This window comes from Stomoxys calcitrans, chromosome 2 (genome assembly GCF_963082655.1).
Source record: "Stomoxys calcitrans chromosome 2, idStoCalc2.1, whole genome shotgun sequence".
NCBI classification, from domain to species: domain Eukaryota; kingdom Metazoa; phylum Arthropoda; class Insecta; order Diptera; family Muscidae; genus Stomoxys; species Stomoxys calcitrans.
Window position 1 is genome coordinate 25,876,403 of NC_081553.1, and position 19,813 is coordinate 25,896,215.

General features: G+C 34.5%; 1 protein-coding gene across 9 annotated transcripts in view; it reads left to right on the forward strand.

Moving 5' to 3' along the window:
• LOC106086715 (RNA-binding protein Pasilla) overlaps positions 1 to 19,813 on the forward strand; it is a 282,488-nt gene that overhangs the window by 161,742 nt on the left and 100,933 nt on the right. For 7 of the 9 annotated variants that reach the window (XM_013251497.2, XM_013251498.2, XM_059361891.1 and 4 more), the window contains one exon: positions 8,743 to 9,778. The exons of the other annotated variants lie outside the window; for them this stretch is intronic. In XM_013251497.2, coding sequence (XP_013106951.1) covers positions 9,661 to 9,778 — 118 coding nt within the window. In that variant the 5' untranslated portion in view covers positions 8,743 to 9,660. The remainder of the gene's footprint in view (positions 1 to 8,742; positions 9,779 to 19,813) is intronic. 9 annotated transcript variants of the gene reach the window in all.

Genomic DNA, 19,813 nt, shown 5'->3' on the forward strand with positions numbered 1-19,813 from the left:
TTCGAAAAAATATTTTTTCCCTTTTCTATTTGCATCTCCGATCATTCAGCCTGTCTCGAAAGAGAAACAAACAGAAATTGAAAAAAAGGTTAAAAAATTTAAAAAAAAAATTAATTAAATTTAAAAAATATTTTTTAAAAATTAAAATTAATTTCTTAGAAATTTATTTAAAAAAATATTCATTAATATAATATTTTAAAAAAATATTTTAAATTACAAAAAATGCATATAAAATACTAATATTAAAAATAAAATGTATAAAAATTAAAAAAAAAAATATTAAATGTAGCATTTATATTAAAAAAAAATATTTGAAAGAAAAATTAAAAAATTATTTAAAAAATATTTTTAAAAAAAGTTTAAAATTTTTTATAAAAAAATATTTATTTATTCACTCACTCACTCGATTCACTCTAGATAGTTTTAGGATTAAAAGACATTCCCACGTTCTCAACAACTATACCAATTTGATAATTTGCTACGGAATGGCATGAATTATAGCACCAATCCCCTATGACCCTCCATTAGAGGGTGGTTTTGCCAAAGACATAACCAAAATACATTTAAAAATTTGAAGTGTGCACTTAGTTGAGATTTTTATTGAAATTTAATTATTTGTTATATTCAAAATAATTTATTGATTTTGGGGTTTTTTTTTTTGCAATACTTAAAATGAAATAAAAATGAACTTTGACTTATTTCTTTTCAAAATGCGGGTCTTTCATAGGCATGTGACTGTTGTCATAGTATTAAAATTTTTATTATCAAAGTGCTGGCGTTTGATTTTTGTTGGAAATCTCAAACGCGTGTTGTTTCCCATACATATGCAGAGCCTCTTAAGTCTCTGCAAAGTTGATTGATAAAGTTTTCAACTATTCTTTTCAATATTGGAGTATGTGCCAGTGTCCCCGTTTATTGATGGCCCGCATTTCAATCACTGCTTCAATTGAGGGAGGGCAAATATAATGACTTCAATAGCCATCAAGAAGAATACTGTAGTTGTTTAAATAGAGTTCTTCGTTTTTGTTGCTGTTGTTGTTGAAAATGTGTTTCATGGGGTACCTTCTGGGTGGGTTGTCCAAAACAAAATTTTGTATGGCATCATCATCATTATCATATCCCAAGTATTTTATCCCTCTGATTTTTTGTCCCCATGCTTGCAACAAAATCTCCATGAATTGTTTACTAGCTGTTAAGGGAGGAAAATGGGGTGGTTTTTTATTTTTGGTTATTTTCCGTTCTGGTCTCAAAGTGGCGAAACTAAAATGCATTTCTCACATTTACAAACCATAGAAAATTATGGGAATTTATTAGACTGTAAATGGTTACGAATCGTTTTGGATGAGAATGTTAAAGCCATGGGATTTTGATCATTTTGGGATGTAAGAGGGGTGGGGGAGAGGGAGGATGCAAAAAACAACTTAACTTTCTAACATTAAACAAAGTGTAGAAAGGGATTTTTGACCAGAGATGAAAACAAATTTTAATTGCTAAACTTCTGATATTGTTCTTAAACAAAGTTTTAAATATTTTTGTATATTTGCTCACCAAAGCATTTTTAAATGTGATTCTCTGAAAGCTGTTTCTAAGAAAAAAGTGTCAACATATTTTTAAACCTTTCGCAGGTTTTTGTTTTGGAAAAAATGCCTTTATCGATTTTGTTCTATCATATAAATGGATAAAACACTTTTTTAGTAATGAATGCATCCTTATAAATTCTTCAACATGTCAAAGTTTAGCCATAAATCTTCCATTTTTGTAATTGGTTCGTTGTATCCTCTATACTTCCATGCTATTACTGACGTTTTTGTTTGTGGTTAGTTTTTTTCCTGTTGTGTTTGACAAAGCCAATTTTTGGGTCACTTAACTTTTTTTTGGTGATATTGTGCTTTCAAACATTCACAAAAGAATCGATTTTAGATAAGAATATCTTAACAGCAGTTTGTGATAAAGTCTACAAAAGCGATAAGATTTTTTTGTTTTGTTATTACCATTTATTTTATATATATATAAAAATATTTTTTTTTTGAAGTTAAGTTTTGGACACCTGAGTCAATTGGAGATAATAAAATAGCGTTTAAATGAAGTTGGTGTAGATATGGAATTAATTTATTTTGCAGTGTCTGCACAATAGATTTACGATAGCTTGAAAGCCCCATAACTATAAATGTGATAGTATAAAAATATTTTACCGAAAAAGTAGATCAGTGGGACAGTTAATCATTTTATTAATCCATCACAATGTGAGGGTATATTCATTTCGTCATTGTATATGGGACACTCTGAAATATTTGTCTAAGACCCTATAAATAATAAATATGTATTCATGATGGCCATTAGATTTTAAATTAATCCATCAATGTCCATGCGTCTGAGATTGTAGAAAAAAAAAAACAGTCGGTTGGCGATAGGCCAGAGTTCGCAGTTCGGCATGAAGTAAGGTTTCTACTCCGCTAGCATCACTGGGCACTCCTCTACTATGTTCAGTTGTTCGACAAGAGGCACATATGCAAGTCATGCGACTGGTTCACCCCCAGCGTAGGAGCCCTTCCTGCCATTTTTGTACGTCTTCTTGTTTCCCGGAATACTATCATGACAGGGAAATCTAGTAAATGCAATGTCGTGAATTTGGAGACTTTTTAGGCATTCCAAACACTACACCACACACCTCGATCCCTTGATCCTCGAACAGATCTCGAGTTTCGAAAATCGTAAATCACTTGCCAGAATTTCTCTTGCGGCTATCGTTTGGCCGATAGTCTTACTGACATACCCATGATGAGTGTCTCGGAGTTTATCCCTAATCTAGTCGCTGATCCCACAATGGAGCCATCTGTGAAAACCGAGGTCTCATCCTATCCAAAAAATTAGTATTCGCCTCCCATTCCTCCCTCCCTGGAAAGCGAATCCCGAAGATCTTTTCCCGAGTCGATCTAGGTGCCATGTCGTCTGACAGTCCTCTCATTTCCGAATATAGAGATAGGTTCGTGAATTTGGAGACTTTTGAGGGATTCCCCACATTACTACACGCACCTTGATCCCTTGATCCTCGAACCTTACGCCTTGAGGGCCATCATATTGTCTAAACAGATTTTAAGTTTCGAACATGGTAAATCCCTTGCGGCTATCGTAATGACACAGAACTCTGCCTTCTGTACACTTGTCCGGTAGTCTTACCGACATATCCATATTGAACGTCTCGGAGTATGTCCCCAATCCAGTCCCTGATTCTATTATGGAGCTATTTGTGAAAACCGAGGTCTAATCTTTCCCAAAATCCGTATTCGCCTTCCATTCCTCCCTCCCTGGAAAGCGAATCCCGAAGATTGTTTCCCAAGTCGATCTCGGTGCCATGTCGTCTGAGAGTCTACTCTGTTCCGAATATATAGATAGGTCCGTAAGTTCGGAGACCTTTTAGGGATTCCCCATACTACACCATGCACCTCGATCTCCTAATCCTTGAACCTTACGCCTTGAGGGCCGCCATATGGTTCAAACAGATTTTGAGTTTCGAACATGGTAAATCCCTTGCCAGAATTTCCCTTGCGGCTGTCGATATGACACAGAACTCTGCCCTCTGTATGCCTATGATGCTCAATAGGATAAGGCGAGTTATTGGCGCCTTTAAAAAACCAATGCCACCCTGTTCCCGCGGCGATCGGTCCTTTGGATCGGAACGAGTTTGCTCATCTACAGGAGCTTGACGTGGATCGCCATCTCCACATGAATATATGGCTACAACAACAACAATTATTATTATTAGTAGCAGTTTTTCCATGCGTGCATGATCTGCGACCGAAATGTTTGCATGCCCTCGGCTCCTAAGTAGCTTCCAAAATTTCGTTTATACAAGCACACCAATTTTTTTGTTCTATCAACTTTAACTATGTTTTGCTTTGGTGCATGATCGTGTGCTTTTTGGAACTTTTTGGATATACAAACACTTTGTTCACTTTAAGGTGTTTGAGTTCACCAACAATAGCCAATTACGATTTTCCACCATGGCGTTTGACAAAGCTACCAGTATAATAATAACGATTTATTATGCGACACACAAACACTTCGTTCACTTTGAGGTGTTTGAGTTCGCCAATAATATCCGCAATAGCACTATCACGCTATTACACTTGAACTTCATAACGATTACCTTTCTTTTTGAATAAACTCAGAAGCAAATGCTTTTTTGGTGACTTGTAAACAATATAATGAACTGTCAATAAAACAAATATCATACTGGCGGATATACCAGTATCAACTTGGTAACACTTCGTGTCATCCATTGACAAAGGCTCTAGAAACGGAAAAGCGGTAGATACATATGATTTATGGAAAATATTTCTAAATCTGAAGTGATTTCTGTGTAATCAAATAATAATAAAAAGAGCAACCATAGAAAACTTCATGCCAAATTTCGTTAGAATTGGTTTACAAATGACCCTATTATTGCAAAATGAGTCCATATCAGATGAACATATGAATGAGAACAGATTTTTCTCCAGTTTGAATAAGTTCGTCTTGAAGACTTGGGGGTGAAAATTTTGACCTGTACTTTGTGCAAAAATTAGCATGGACAGACATACAAACAGGCACACAGATAGACAGTCACATAGACATACAGATAGACAGACAAAAAGATAGACGGACGCACATAGCTAAATCGAATCGGAAAGTGATTCTTAGTCGATTTGTATTCCTATCAATCGATCCAACTCTCTTCCTTCTGGGTGCCAGAAACAAAAGCAGTAAGTTAAAATATCCTGTACCACAATAGTAATGCAGGACATCAAAAGATTTTAAAATTACCCTTATTTGAAAAAAAATCTATTTTGTAGCTAAACAATGTGCTTTGGAGTATAATGTCATATTTTTAAATAATATGTTGTGATATGAGTATTTCCGGGCTTTAACACTTTTTGTTATTTTTTTTTTTTGTCAATCATAATAATAACCATTTTGTGGTTTTGCAGTGGGCAACTGTTAGATGACTAATTACAAATAAAAATAAAACTAAATTATGTCATTGTATTACAGTAAAAATATAATGGAATAAAAAATAAGACATAAAATTGAAAGTTCATTATAAATGTAAATAAACGAAATTTTTATACCCTCCACCATCGATCACTTGTGTGAATTATCTTTGCCTGGTCTCTCTTAAAAGGCATAAACTAAGAAACGTTAGTGAGATGCCAAGCAATAGATTCCATGGATTTGTTTTTATATTTGGATAAGAATTGCCTTCTATATATTAAAGTCATCAAATCGAGATAGAGGATTATATCGGAGCTATATCAGGCTATGAATCAATTCGAACCATACTTAGTATGGATGTTGGAAGTCATAGCAGAAATCATGGTGCAAAATCGCATCTAAATCGGATAAAAATTGCGCTTTCTAGTGGCTCAAGAAGAGAAATCGGGAGATAGGTTTATATGGGAGCTATACCAAGTTATGGATAAATTTGAACCATACCTGGCACAATTGTTGGAAGTCATAAGAAACGTCATGTACACAATTTTAGCCAAATCGAATAGAAGAAGAAGTCAAATCCGGAGGTCGGTTATATGGGAGCTAAGCCAGGTTATAGAACAATTACGACCATACTTGGCATAGTTGTTAGAAGTCATTACAAAACGTCCCTTGCAAAATTTAAGCTAAATGGGATAAGAATTGCGCTCACTAGATTCTCACGAATTCTAATCGGGAGATCGGTTTATATGGGAGCTGTATCCAATTATGGACCATATCTGGCACAGTCTTTGGAAGCCGTTATAAAAAGTCACGTGCAAAATTCCAGCCAAATTGGATAGCAATTGCCGCTCCTTGGGGCTCAAGAAGTCAACTCGGTAGATCGGTTTATTTGGAAACTGTAGCAGTTTATGGAATAATTTGTACCATATCTGGCATAGTGCTTGGAAGTCATCACAAAGCGCCACCAGCAAAATTGCAGCCACATCGGCCCCTGGGGGTTAAAGAAGTCAACTCAGGAGATCGGTTTATACGAGAGCTATATCAAGTGATGGACTAATTTACACCATATATGGCGCAGACGTTGAAAGTCATAACATAACATTTGCATTAGCAATCTCCAACCATCAACATCAATAATAGTGTCTCTGCAAAATTTCGATTACATCTCCAATCGCTATCATGTTTTCCACCTACGGAAGGGCAGATGGATGGACATGACTAGATCGACTAAAAATGTCATGAAAATCAAGAATATATATACTTTATTGGGTGGAAAACAAATACTTCGGAATGTCTAATATAGTTCACCCCCATTCTATGGGGGTACGTTTATATTGGCCACTAAATCCGGATTCATGGTCATTTCAAGAGTCATTTCAAGATTTAAGAGCTAAATCCTGTGTTTTTTGCAGGCTTTGGCATACATAAATAAATCCCATTTGTGCAGTATTTGTTTTCAAATCCCAAATAAACCCGATTTCATGGCTGAATAATCGTTAAAAGTACCAAAATATGCAACTTCAAGAATTGTGTACGGATGTGTATGATATGCACGTTGAGGGTGCGCCCTATACAGCGCTTCTTTCGCAAGAATTTTAATAAAGCATTGGCATATTTTCAAAAAAATTTTTAATTGATCTCTTTAAAAAATTAATTGGATGTGTCGGATATTTCCATCACCATTTTTAATTGGATCAATAAAAAATTAATTGAAAGTTTCAAAAATTTCAATCATTTATTTAATTGGATTAATTAAAACATTAATTAAAAACTTCAAAAATTTTCAATCATTTTTTAATTGAATATGGGTTTTTTTAAATTGAAAATTTCTTCAATTCCCATTTTCAAAGACTGTTATTGATATTACCATATTCGTGAATGAAGCAGTTTCAATTAAAAAAATTAATTGTATGAATTAATTTCGTGATTGAAACCGATTTTAATTTTTTCTGCGTAACTCCCAATGCATACACATGTCACTTGTGCATATATCGCAAATTGTATAGATGGCTTCGAAAGCTAGATAACGTCAATGGCTCTCGCTGCTGTTCCATGGTTCAAATCCTGGGCGGGCTCTGCCGATTTTTTTTTCAGTTTTTTTTTACCCGTTAAGTCTACTAATATAGTAATGAATATAAACGTCTTTGAGTTATTGATAACATTTACAACATGCAATCGGATACGTTAACATTAATAAACTCTTTTGTGGTTCCTCAACTATGTCATTAGTACCATCAGGATTGATGTCCGCCTATTTGACCGGTGGAGAACTCACAGCTCATTAATCTGCAGTATTTGTACGTATTTTATGTATATTTTGCATAAAGCAAATCTTCAAAATATATCATAATGCAAGCTATTTGCTGTAAGTTGGCCTTTCTTAATGGCAATTGATGACATGATAGCCTCTAAGTTGGCAAAATTTAAAAGATGTGATTAATAGAACTATGTTCAGTTTAGTTACCCATTCAAAATAAAATTTGAATTTCCTCTATTTAACCTGAAATATCTAGTCTTTATCAATCTAAGGTCTTGATATTTGCTGCATGTTGCTGAATTTTATTCTTCTTTGCGTATGCATAGGAATCGTCCTCAAATCATAGAGCCCTAGAGTAGTTAACTTAGCTTTAAGTTATTTCGAATGATAAAATCTCATATGAAAAAAAACTGTACATAGATAATCATGTACCATTGCATACTCATTCGAACGATCATCAATATAATTTGTTATACTAAATCGTTAGTTTAAGACCCATTGTCTAATGCTCATAATGTGTTCGTTCTGTGTAATCGATGTTATCGTTTCACATCATAACCAGTCAGCCGACATTAAAATCTATTAAATAATCGATAATGAAAAATGCTTTTGATGTTGTCATATCAACCAACTCGCCCCGCCCCGCCCCAAAACCAAATAGATTAAGTTCACAAAACGAGTTGAACATTAAGGAATGTATTGTAGCAATAAATGACAATCATACTCATTAATTTCAATTGAAACTCAAAACTCAAATGCTGGATTGCTCTTAACCCACTCTCTCCTTTCATATGCTCCCCTATCCACACATCCCGTATGAATTTACTAACCATTGTCTCACTCTCACTCTTGCTCTCTCTCTCTCTTCTATCACCAGAGTGATATTTTGCAAAAATCTTTACAAATTGCCAAACCTTGCCCTCATCAGTTAACCCTGAATGATTTTTTTTTGCTGAAAATAAATAAATTCATTGTTTTTTTTTTTAAATAAAATTCAGCCTTTTTTTACTCATTTAAATCCCAATTTGAATCAAAAAATCGTTATCGATGAACAAATTTTTTTCTGTTTCTTTCAAATACTCTTGTTGGCATATTGCAAATATTTTTTTCCAAACGAAACTCTCTCTCTCGCTCTCTTTGTCAGATCCTTTTGTTTTTGTTATCAACAAAAATATATAGTAAACATAGTTTTTATGTAAATTTAATTATACATATTGATGTTTGTTTAATTTTTATTATAATATGTGTGTACTTTTATATTGCTGCATTTTTCTCATGAACAATTTTTTTCTTTTTTTCTTTTTTCCATATACTCGTTATACTCGTATCAAACCAAAAACCAAAAAAAAAAAAACAATTATAATTATCGCACCATTCAAATTATAAACCAAAAAAAAAAAAAAAAAACACCACCAACCACTTCAAAAATGTCATCATTCAAATCGACACCACAACCACTCTCTCTCGCTCGCTCTTGACCACTACCACCACCAAAACCACCTTAAACAAAAAAGGACTAAACCAAAAACCGCATTATAACCAACATCTAACCGTTCGTTGCGTGTTGCATTGCTTAACAGAAAAAAAAAATAGAACAAATAAAAGAAAATCAAAAAAGGCAGTAAAAACTCACCAAAAATTACAGATAATTAAAGTATCATAAGCAAGTCATTAGTGTGTGTGTGTGGCACTAAGATACAGCAACTAAGTGAAGTGAAGGCAAGGATCACCTCATTACAGCAACCAAGAGACCAAGACAAGGAGTGGAAACTCCTCATAACCATAAAGAGGAGTGATATATATAAGCAAAAGGAGAGCCCGAGAAGCAAAAGAGAACGTTGGCGTAGCAAATCGTTATCAAAGTGGTCAGAAATAACTCTCCAAGTCACTCTTACTCTCCCTCTCTTTTACTGTGTGTCTCTTCGAAGAGAAGGTAACCAACACGCAGGATAAAGCCAATCAAAAAAAAAAAAAAAATCTTAACATTATCATCATCAAGCCCAGCCAAATAGAAGTGGGAATTCACACAGAGTGTAGTTAAAAATTTTGTGTTTTTGGTTTTTGCTTTTTACGCTCTCATCATCGCTGTTTTCTAAACTCTCAGACTCGCTCTCGCCAAATTTTTGTCGCTCTCTCTCTCTATCTATCTATCTCGCTCTGTCGTTCGTGACGATCAGCATCTCAAAAATCGCTCATCCCAAAACAACCAACCAACCAACACCACTACCACCACCACCACCAACCACCAACCACCACCACCTCCACCACTACCGCCACCAAGAGCTAATTGAATCATCAGCAAACCAAAAAAAAAACAGTAACATTTCAAAACAGTCGCCCAACCAGAGAGGTTTTTGTTAAACAAACAAAACAAAAATAAAAAAGTTTTTCTCGCCATCGTTATCGTAAAAACCATCAAAATTCCCATCATAATGGCCGAAGATGCTACCATGGAAACTTGCCCCAGCCCTGAAATTGGTGACTCTAGAAAAAGACCACTCGATACCGATCCAGAAAATGAACAAACCAAACGCTCCCATTTCAGCTCTGGTAAGTTTTTGTTTTTTTCTGTTCATTGAAGAGAAGCCAATCTCTCATTTTTCCCCTTACCTTCTCTCTCTTTCTCTGTCTCTGAAATTCTCTGTTAATGTATTTGATTTTATAATTGGATTACTTCATTACACACTTTTTGAGGGAAAAACTTCTTTGTTGCTCTCACTCTCTCCCTCTCTCTCTCTTTCTATATATAAATATTTTTTTTTTGTCAAAATTGCTCTCTCGTTTTCATTGAATTTGGTTCTCAAAATCGAATCCTTCTGCTCAAAATTATGTTTACTCTTTTGTGTTCTCATTTGAATAAAATCAAATCATTGAAAGCTCTCTTATTAATTACATTTGAATACATTTTATATATATATATACCTACCTATATTTAATAATATTCTCTATATCAACATACTACTATATATTGATTCATTTATAAATTACATACATAACTCTCTTTATATATACATAAATATATAAGTGTGTGTGTATTATTTTTATTATTATAATTCAAGCAAAACCAAACCATGTTGTCTTTCTCTCGCAATAACTTCAGTTATATACCTCTCTCTCTCTATATATATATATATATATTTTGGCAAATTGTTATCAACATACATTTCGCGCCATTAACTCTCTCAGCTCTTAGCATAACTACCAATCAATTTTTGCAAGAATCGATTACTAGAACGATCAGCCCATTAAAACCAATATCAATCAATCAATCAATCAATCGATCTCTCAGTGTTCTCCCATTATGTTCTCATTGTTGTGGTTAGAGCTTTCTTGTGCTTACCTTTTTTTTCTTGGTTTACTTAGGTCAGGATTTAGTTAGATGTAGATTAAAAATGCTGATTTTGTGGGGAACTGGGGTATACCTTGTATTCTAACCAAAAAATATTTTAAAATTATGTCTTTTTTGTTTGCCTCTCCAGAAATTGAATCGCTTTTCTCTCTTATCTGCTTGTTATGTAAAAGCTAAAAGCTGTTAACGAGTGAATGTAAGGGAATAACGATCTTCTATATATCTGGAGAGCAAGTCCTTACAATGAGTCTCTAAGAATAATACTTATACTATCTCTTTCTTGCTAGGGCTTACGTGCGAGAGGGAGATTCTCAAGATTAATCATGTTTGGGAAGGGAAGTCTCTCTTATAATGATTCCTTCATACAAAGATTTACTCTCTTTCTCTCTCTTAAAAACATATTTTTCGTCACTTTTCATTAATAAATTTAAAAAAAGTAATAAAAAAAATAAATAAAAAATTAATGAAAACCGTAGTTCTCCAATTTCTAAATACTAAATTTGATGAGATTAAATTCGGACTTCAATCGATCGGACTGAAATTCGGACTTCAACCTCTGCTTAAGTCTTACTATGATTTACATTTAGAAAATAAAATAACACAGGTAAAAGGCGTCAAGTTTGGCCGGGCCGCACTTTGGATACCCACCACCTAGGGTATATATGTTAACCAACTTTTGTCATAATCCGGTGAAAAATTTATAATTTATGCCCCTATAGCAGCTATACCGAAAAATGGTCCGATCTGGACCAAATTCGTCACGGACATTGAGTGGTCTAATAAGTACAAGTCATTGTTCAATTTTGTTGAACAAAATATTGGTTTTTTTGGTAGCCATATCCAAATAAAGGGTGATTTTTTTGAGGTTAGGATTTTCATGCATTAGTATTTGACAGATCACGTGGGATTTCAGACATGGTGTCAAAGAGAAAGATGCTCAGTATGCTTTGACATTTCATCATGAATAGACTTACTAACGAGCAACGCTTGCAAATCATTGAATTTTATTACCAAAATCAGTGTTCGGTTCGAAATGTGTTCATTCACCGTAACGTTGCGTCCAACAGCATCTTTGAAAAAATACGGTCCAATGATTCCACCAGCGTACAAACCACACCAAACAGTGCATTTTTCGGGATGCATGGGCAGTTCTTGAACGGCTTCTGGTTGCTCTTCACTCCAAATGCGGTAATTTTGCTTATTTACGTAGCCATTCAACCAGAAATGAGCCTCATCGCTGAACAAAATTTGTCAAAATTTGAACACATTTCGAACCGAACACTGATTTTGGTAATAAAATTCAATGATTTGCAAGCGTTGCTCGTTAGTAAGTCTATTCATGATGAAATGTCAAAGCATACTGAGCATCTTTCTCTTTGACACCATGTCTGAAATCCCACGTGATCTGTCAAATACTAATGCATGAAAATCCTAACCTCAAAAAAATCACCCTTTATAAATAGATCTGAACCATATACGACATGGAGGTATCAAATTTCAGCGAAATCGGATTATAAATGTGCCTTTTATGGGACCAAAATCTTAAATCGAGAGATCGGTGAACCGATCTGCGTCAAATTGAAGACGAATCTTGAAGAGCCTAACACAACTCACTGTCTCTAATTTCGGCGAAATGGGACAATAAATGCGCCTTTTATGGGACCAAAACCTTAAATCGAGCGATCGGTCTATATGGCAGCTATATCGAAATCTGAAACGATCTGCTCCAAATTGAAGACGAATCTTGAAGAGCCTAACACAACTCACTGTCTCTAATTTCGGCGAAATGGGACAATAAATGCGCCTTTTATGAGTCCAAGACCTTATATCGAGAGATCGGTCTATATGGCAACTATATCAAAATCTAGACCGATCTGAGCCAAATTCAAGACGTATGTTGAAGGGCCTAACACAACTCACTGTCCCAAATTTCAGCAAAATCGGACAATAAATGCGCCTTTTATGGGCCCAAGAACCTAAATCGAGAGATCGGTCTATATGGCAGCTATACCCAAATCTGGACCGATCTGTGTCATATTTAAGAAACATATCGAGGGGCCTAACACAACACACTTTCCCAAATTTCGGCGAAATCAGACAATAAATACGCCTTTTATGGGCCCAAGACCTTAAATCGGCAGATCGGTCTATATGGCAGCTATAACCAAATCTGGACCAATCTGGGCCAAATTGAAGAAAAATGTCAAAGGTTCTGACACAACTCACTATCTCAAATTTCAGCAAATTCGGATAATAAATGTGGCTTTTATAGGCCTAAGACCCTAAATCGGCGGATCGGTCTATATGGGGGGATATATCAAGATACAGTCCGATATCGCCCATCTTCGAACTTGTAAAAGTATTAGTCAAAAAAAAAATTTTTGATATATTTTTCGAAACCAAAAATTTATCTAAATCTAAAATAGTCAGTATAAAAATCTCCAAAAAATTAATTTGAATTACTTGCTCATTTTGTTTATTATCCAAAACATTGGCCACCACAGGGCCATCAGTCCTCTTTCGAATTATCGATTTTTTTTATATATTGTAAAACAGTCAGAGTCCGAGTACTCTGTTAAATCGAAAAATCCATACCCAAACCAACAGTTTGATTCTTGCTGCGAAGTCTTCGAACTTTAGTTACGGTCAACTTCCGTGTTTCTTCCCACCCATCCATCAAAATGGACATATTTATCGATTAGAACATTATAGGTATCAATAATTAGTTCTTCATTTGATTTGATTAGTAAACTTCAAAAATTTAATGAAGAATGAAAATTCCTATTCGTATTGAATTGGGTATATGAAATTGTCTCCTAAAAGTATGCTATAACTTTTAATGTAATTTTCTGTTTTCCCTAAAGTATGCAACAGTTTTCATGAAACAAAAAATTAAGAAATCTTACAATAAAAACACTAAAAGCAACAATTTCACTTTCAACTACTTTGGCTGTATTGTCTTTATTTCATAACGTTGTTTCTCCCAAGTAGGAGAAAGTCGAGCTAATTCATCATGAGAATGAATATTACCAGAAATGAAAAATTTTCTATTGATTACTTAAAAAACAAAATTGCCGGACAACAGATGGGATATACTGCTCACAGTTAACAAACCTTTGGTCTTTGGCAGACATTTCTTATTTTTTTTAGTAGCCAGACTTTATAACTCCTTAAAGTATGCAATATTTATCATAAATAAAAGGTATTTTTCTAATGTGTACAATTCTTTAGATTTTGTGAAAGGCTCCACAAAATGAATAGCTAAACATAATACATCAGCAGATGGCGCTTAACAATACATATGGCGTAGAAAATTTATTTAACATTTTTCACACAACTAAGCTTTTTGTCTATACTTTTTGATTTTGACAAAAGATAGAGAACTTATACGACTTATGAATTATTTTAAACTAATTTTCTTATAATACCTTCTTATGGTATTTATAAATAAACCCTACAACAACAGATTTTCATATGGCTTGATTCCCTTTTGCATAAATCATGATTGTAAATCGAGCGAAGGAAAAATGTTCAAATAATGTATGTGGGTATTCGGGTATGATTTCTAAAATAAGGATCTTTGATTTTGAACAGGAAATATACCCAAAATAGAACGTTTTTTTCCTTTTTCAATTTAAAAATTTTGTAATGCTCTATCCCATATCACATTGTATATCTGGCAAAATGATTTGAAATTTTCCACGTGGCAATTTTAAGGATAATCATTGCCAACAATTTTTCCCTCCTGCTGCTCCGCATACACCCGCAACAATTTTTCTTTGACATTTGGCCAACGTTTCGTTTCGTTTTTTTTTTGTCATTGTGGTGCTTGCTATTTAAGCAGCTTGTCTGTGAAATTGCGTTGCTGGTTTATTTTCACTTTAAAGGGAGGGTAATAGGAGGGCAGCACATAGCAACCTAGCTAAACAAAGTTAAATACACACCAAGTCATTACATATTTTGCACTACTTTCAGAATGTGGCAGTTTGAGGGAGAGGAAAGAGGATGTACGCATCAGAAACCGCAAGGAGAAATGAATTGTCAAATGCTACCTCCGCTTGAGTGGGCGAAAAAAAGCTCTGCAACTAGCAAATAACGGTATAGGGGGTTATAATCATACTTTTTTGGTGAGGTTTGTTTCCAGCCATCTCAATGCCACAATGCATTGCTTGGCCTTATTAAAATTCTACCAATTACCCACATTTATAAAAACAGAATGATAATCGTGCCTTCACATGGAGCTGTAGTCTAGATGATACTCTTTAATACACTTGGAAAAGAACTGAATCACATCAATCTCCAAAGAAATTGTAAGAAAACTAAAGTCTATTTTTAGATGATTCAACTTTGGGAATCAATAAAAATTAAAAAATCTTAAAAATTTTAAGAATACTTTAGTAAGAGTTAAAAATGTATCTTTAATTTAATGGTTTTAAAAGTTTTTATTGCAAATCTAAGAAAACTCCTTTATACACTTGAAATTAATAAAAATCTAATTTATTCACAAATCCTTACTTACTTTATAGAAAATTTAACTTAATTTAAAGAAAATTTTACTTAATTTTAAGTAAATTTCTTTACTAAGAAGACTTGTTTTTCCAAGTGTAGCGCCCATACACACCCACAGCAAAGTCTTTACTGAGTTGGATATTTTGTCTTATTTCACGCTACATCTGTAATAGCCCTACTAAGCATTTCTCGACCTCTTTTTTTTTTCTTAGTACTGTTATTGTAAAGGAAGGAAGGAAATAATGTTCGTACGCCTTCTTCTAACATGGAACAAATGTACAAACAAATACCAGAAAACGGAATCTTAGGAACTAGTCGACCAAATCACTTAAAATTTGAAGGACTTCTCTATCTCTCTGTGTAGGTGTAGGGGTAGACTGAAAATTGTTGTTGCTGTTGAGCTGTTTGATGCCTTCTGGTTTTCTTTACATACAACCCCCAATGACTGAATGACCCATTTACACATTTTTTCAGGCTATGGTAGATATATGAGACTATGGCTTGTCAATAGTGGGAGTTTTATGGTCTAAGAATACTCTTGTATGTATGTTTGAGTGTGTGTGTGTGTGTGCGACTGACTGTGCTGATATTGCTGACTTTAAATTGCCCTAGCCTGGTTTAGGTTAAGTGATAACCTACAAATGGTACATGGAAACCAACACTTGCTGCTAAGCCATATCAGTGTTCCAGCACTATGTTTGAGATTTGCCAATGTTTTGCCATTTTTTTTTATCTCCCTTCTTGCCTCTTCCTCATACACACATAGCCATAAAATTTCCCGCCACTGCATTAGATTTTCCATTGCCATTCACTTGCCTGGTGCCTGCTATGAGTATTGATGGTCGTACACACATGTTTATGTTCAGAATCATCGAACCATTTTGGGCCAAAATGGCTCACTTCCTCTTGCAGCATTTGTAATACATAGTCGGTTTTGGTCATTTTATTGTAAGCGGTCTTTGGGGTTTACTCCATTAAACACTATGTGCTCCAGTTAGTACTTCGGTGCATAAAATGTGGCAGTAAATTAAAGGCTTGAAGCTTTTTCTTGGTTTTTTTCTCTTCGCCAGAAGAGTAAAAATAACAATTGCTATAATCCTGGGTATTTTCAAGAAAATATATATAAAGACAGTGTAAAGAAAAAAAGTCCTTTAACATTCTTTCATTCCTTTTTTTAAGATCTTCTTAAAGTCATTTTATTTCCTATAAAACTTTATTTTATTGAATTTTGAAATTTTCTCTTACATATCCCCGTCATTTATATTTTTGTATCGAGAAAAGCTGAGCCTCCCTTTGAAGTCAAATAACACTTTATTTTATTATTGTCATTTATCTCTGCGCTAAATTCCTGTATATTTATCGCTGGAGTCTTTTTGGTGGCCTCAGGTATGTTGCTGGTGATATGGGTGCCAAAAAATTTACACAATAACCAAAAAACAGGACAAAGGGAAACCAAGGAGAATTCCGTTTGAGGGTTTCTTTTTTGTTGCCGTGAAATGAAAACGGATATTGAAATGTTTTAAAAAGGAAATAAGAGAGTTTCTTAACATTATTTTTCGTATACCTTCCTAAGAGGTTGGATAAAAGAAATTTTTGTTGCTGCATACAATACACAGAAAATGACTTTAAACTAAGTAGCAACAAATTATAAATATAAAAGTAGAAAAAATAATCCTTTCCTAATATTCATCTTAAACCTAAAAGTATGCTTTATAAACTAATATTATGAACTAAAACTATGCAATGATTTTAGGACTTACCCTTTTGGTGACCCGAAAGTATGCTTTAATTAGGCCTTTAACATAAAGGGTAGCCAAACTTGGCGGTTGTGCAGTGGTTCACAGGCTATCTTATACAAGTCGCAAAAGATCCCTGCTTGTGAAGATTTTGGAGCAGTTTATTTGAATTTCTTATTTGTTACAGATGTTACACATAATTTTACTGATTTTTCTTGTTTAGAGGAAGTGGCTGCATACCTTATTTATGGTCCTACCTATATTTTATAAGTTATTCAAAAGTTTAACCTGTAAGTGTTGTCCCGCTGGTCAAATTTGTAGCTTACTCGACTTACCATTCTAGGGGTCATATGTTTCATTCCACCAAATTCTCAAAATCTTTTGTCTGATTCTATTAAAATTCAACTCTTGCCTACGAAGCGGTCAGGCAACATTACCAAACCTACCTAAAAGTATGGTATGATTTTAGAAGGTAGTTTTTATATGAACGTATATACCCAATTTTTGCAAATTGCTTACCACTTCTCACAGGAAATGCTATAGTTTATGCTCCTTGTTTCACTTCAAAATATGTGTCAACTCTTTATAACCTTTTGTTGTTGTTTTAGTTTTAGTTATTATTCTCGTTAATTTTACCAATAAATTAAACTTAATCAATTTACCTTTTCTTACAACTAAAGTTGTTGTACTTTTATCAGACATGGTTTTTGTGGTTTAGAAACGAGTAGCTCTTTACAGTATGCAGGTGAATTAAGTTAGTTGTTTAATTTTTTGCCTAAAAGTATGCTTTGAGTTCTGTGAATTTTGTGAATAATTAAGAGTTGGAGTAGTAAATCCTGTTTTCAGTTAACAACAGTAAATTTCATAACAATTAGGGTTGATTTTATTTTTGCAATGCTTCATACACAGTGGGCTAATACAATAAAATTAAAATATGTCTGTCTGTGTTTCAATAGATAAATAAATTGTTATGACATTTGAAATGAGTAGAGCCACGATATGTAACAGATGAAATTTGAGAAAATTTGCACCACGATGGCATCCAGTTATAGTTGATATTCTCATGAGCCTTTTTGTACTTTTAGCAGATATGCTTCCGAAATTTAAAAACTTAAAACTCCTAACAGTATGCAATAGATTTTAATATTCTTTTATTATTTTTAACCTGAAAGAATGCAAAGATTATTGTGATATGCTTATAGTGACCAATTCCATAAATAAGCACACTATTCGTGCCTGAAAGTATGCTTTGATTGTTTGATATTCTTATTGTAGCCTATTTTAAGGCGTCTTAGTAGAATAGGATAATAAATCGTTTTGCCAATTGGAAACAGTTAATTCGTTTGAATTTTTCTTTTTTTTTTAACAATGTTACACAGTGGAAAGTTAAAATTAAAAACTAATCTGCCATTTTTGAATGTATAAATAAATCTTTACGAATTTGGAATGGGTTGAACTGAGGTGTGGTCCATATGTGCAAAATTTTAATAGAAGGTAGGCCATTTTTGAATGTATAAATAAATCTTTACGAATTTGGAATGGGTTGAACTGAGGTGTGGTCCATATGTGCAAAATTTTAATAGAAGGTAGGGGCATCCTTGGTTGATGCTGCGAAAAATTCCAATTTTCAATGAACCTACCATAAAAAACTTGCAGCAAAAACTTTTTTCATAGAGTTCGCGAATTCAATTTTTTGGCTGCATGATAAATGACATTTGTTACGCCTACTCCCGAACTCAGGCTACTGAGCTATGCATCTTTGTTGTGATATTTCACATGGTTAAATGCCTGATATAAGAAGGTATAACCACTGCGGAGAAATGCTTCATAAGTCTTCGTGTTTAGGTTTATAGGTGGCCATGCTAACCTCTGCAACGAGGCCCGAAACAGGCTGTTACATTAAGGTCCGATCACTGTGGTGCTCATTGCTGTCACGAGAAGCTTAGCTGCGAGCTACCGGGCGCGTCTACGGGTTGTGGATAGTGAAATGCTCCATACAGAGTAGCTACAACGGCAGTCGGTATTGAGCTTAGAGTCTCAGTGAGAGGCCGGGCGGCACCGGCTCTTGCCCTAATACTGAGTGCCTATGATACTCGATATGACAAAATTAGTTATTGGCGCTTTTAAAAAACCAATAGCCACCTCGTTTCCGCGGCGATCGGTTCTTTGGACCGTAACGCGCTTGCTCATATATAGGAGTTTGACAAGGATGGCCACCTCCATATGAAAATGTGGCTACAACAACAACAATTGTGGTCTTTTCACAGGCTGGTACCTCTCTCAAAAATGTTCTTAAATTCACTATGCGATTTGCATTTTGACGTTCGAAGCGTGAAAGTCGACATATTGACTAAGTTGACTTCAAACCACTTGAAGGCCACCGTACCGCAGCATGTCCACCTTTGACGCTGAACGCCTGGTTTCAAATCCTGGCGAGAACATAAAAACAAGTTATAGTCCGGTTCGGGGATCAAGAAGCAAAATCGGAAGATCGGTTTATATGGGAGTTGTATCAAGCTATACATCGATTCTGCACACGTATGTTAAAGGTCATGGGAGAAGCCGTTGTACTTCAAAGTTTGCGTGCTTTCGACAGACAGACGGACGGATGGACATGGCTAGTTCGACTTAAAATGTCACGACGATCAAGAATATATATACTTTATGGGGTCTTAGACTCATATTTCGAGGTGTTACAAACAGAATAACGAAATTGGTATACCCTTATCCTATAGTAGAAGGTATACAACATTTTCAGACTTGGTAATCCCCTACTAATGATGGTGAAATTTATGAGATATTTTGCCATGTAAAAACATCTCCCCAGATAGGTGTCCCTTATCATTGAGCATGGACAGATTGAGAAGTTTGCCACTGTTATGGAATGTTCATGGGCAAATTTGCATTCGCATTTTTGACTTCAAGCCTTGATATCTCTTGCTTTGTTCAACATATTGCAGATACTTTCCGATTATTGGCTGCTGATAGAAC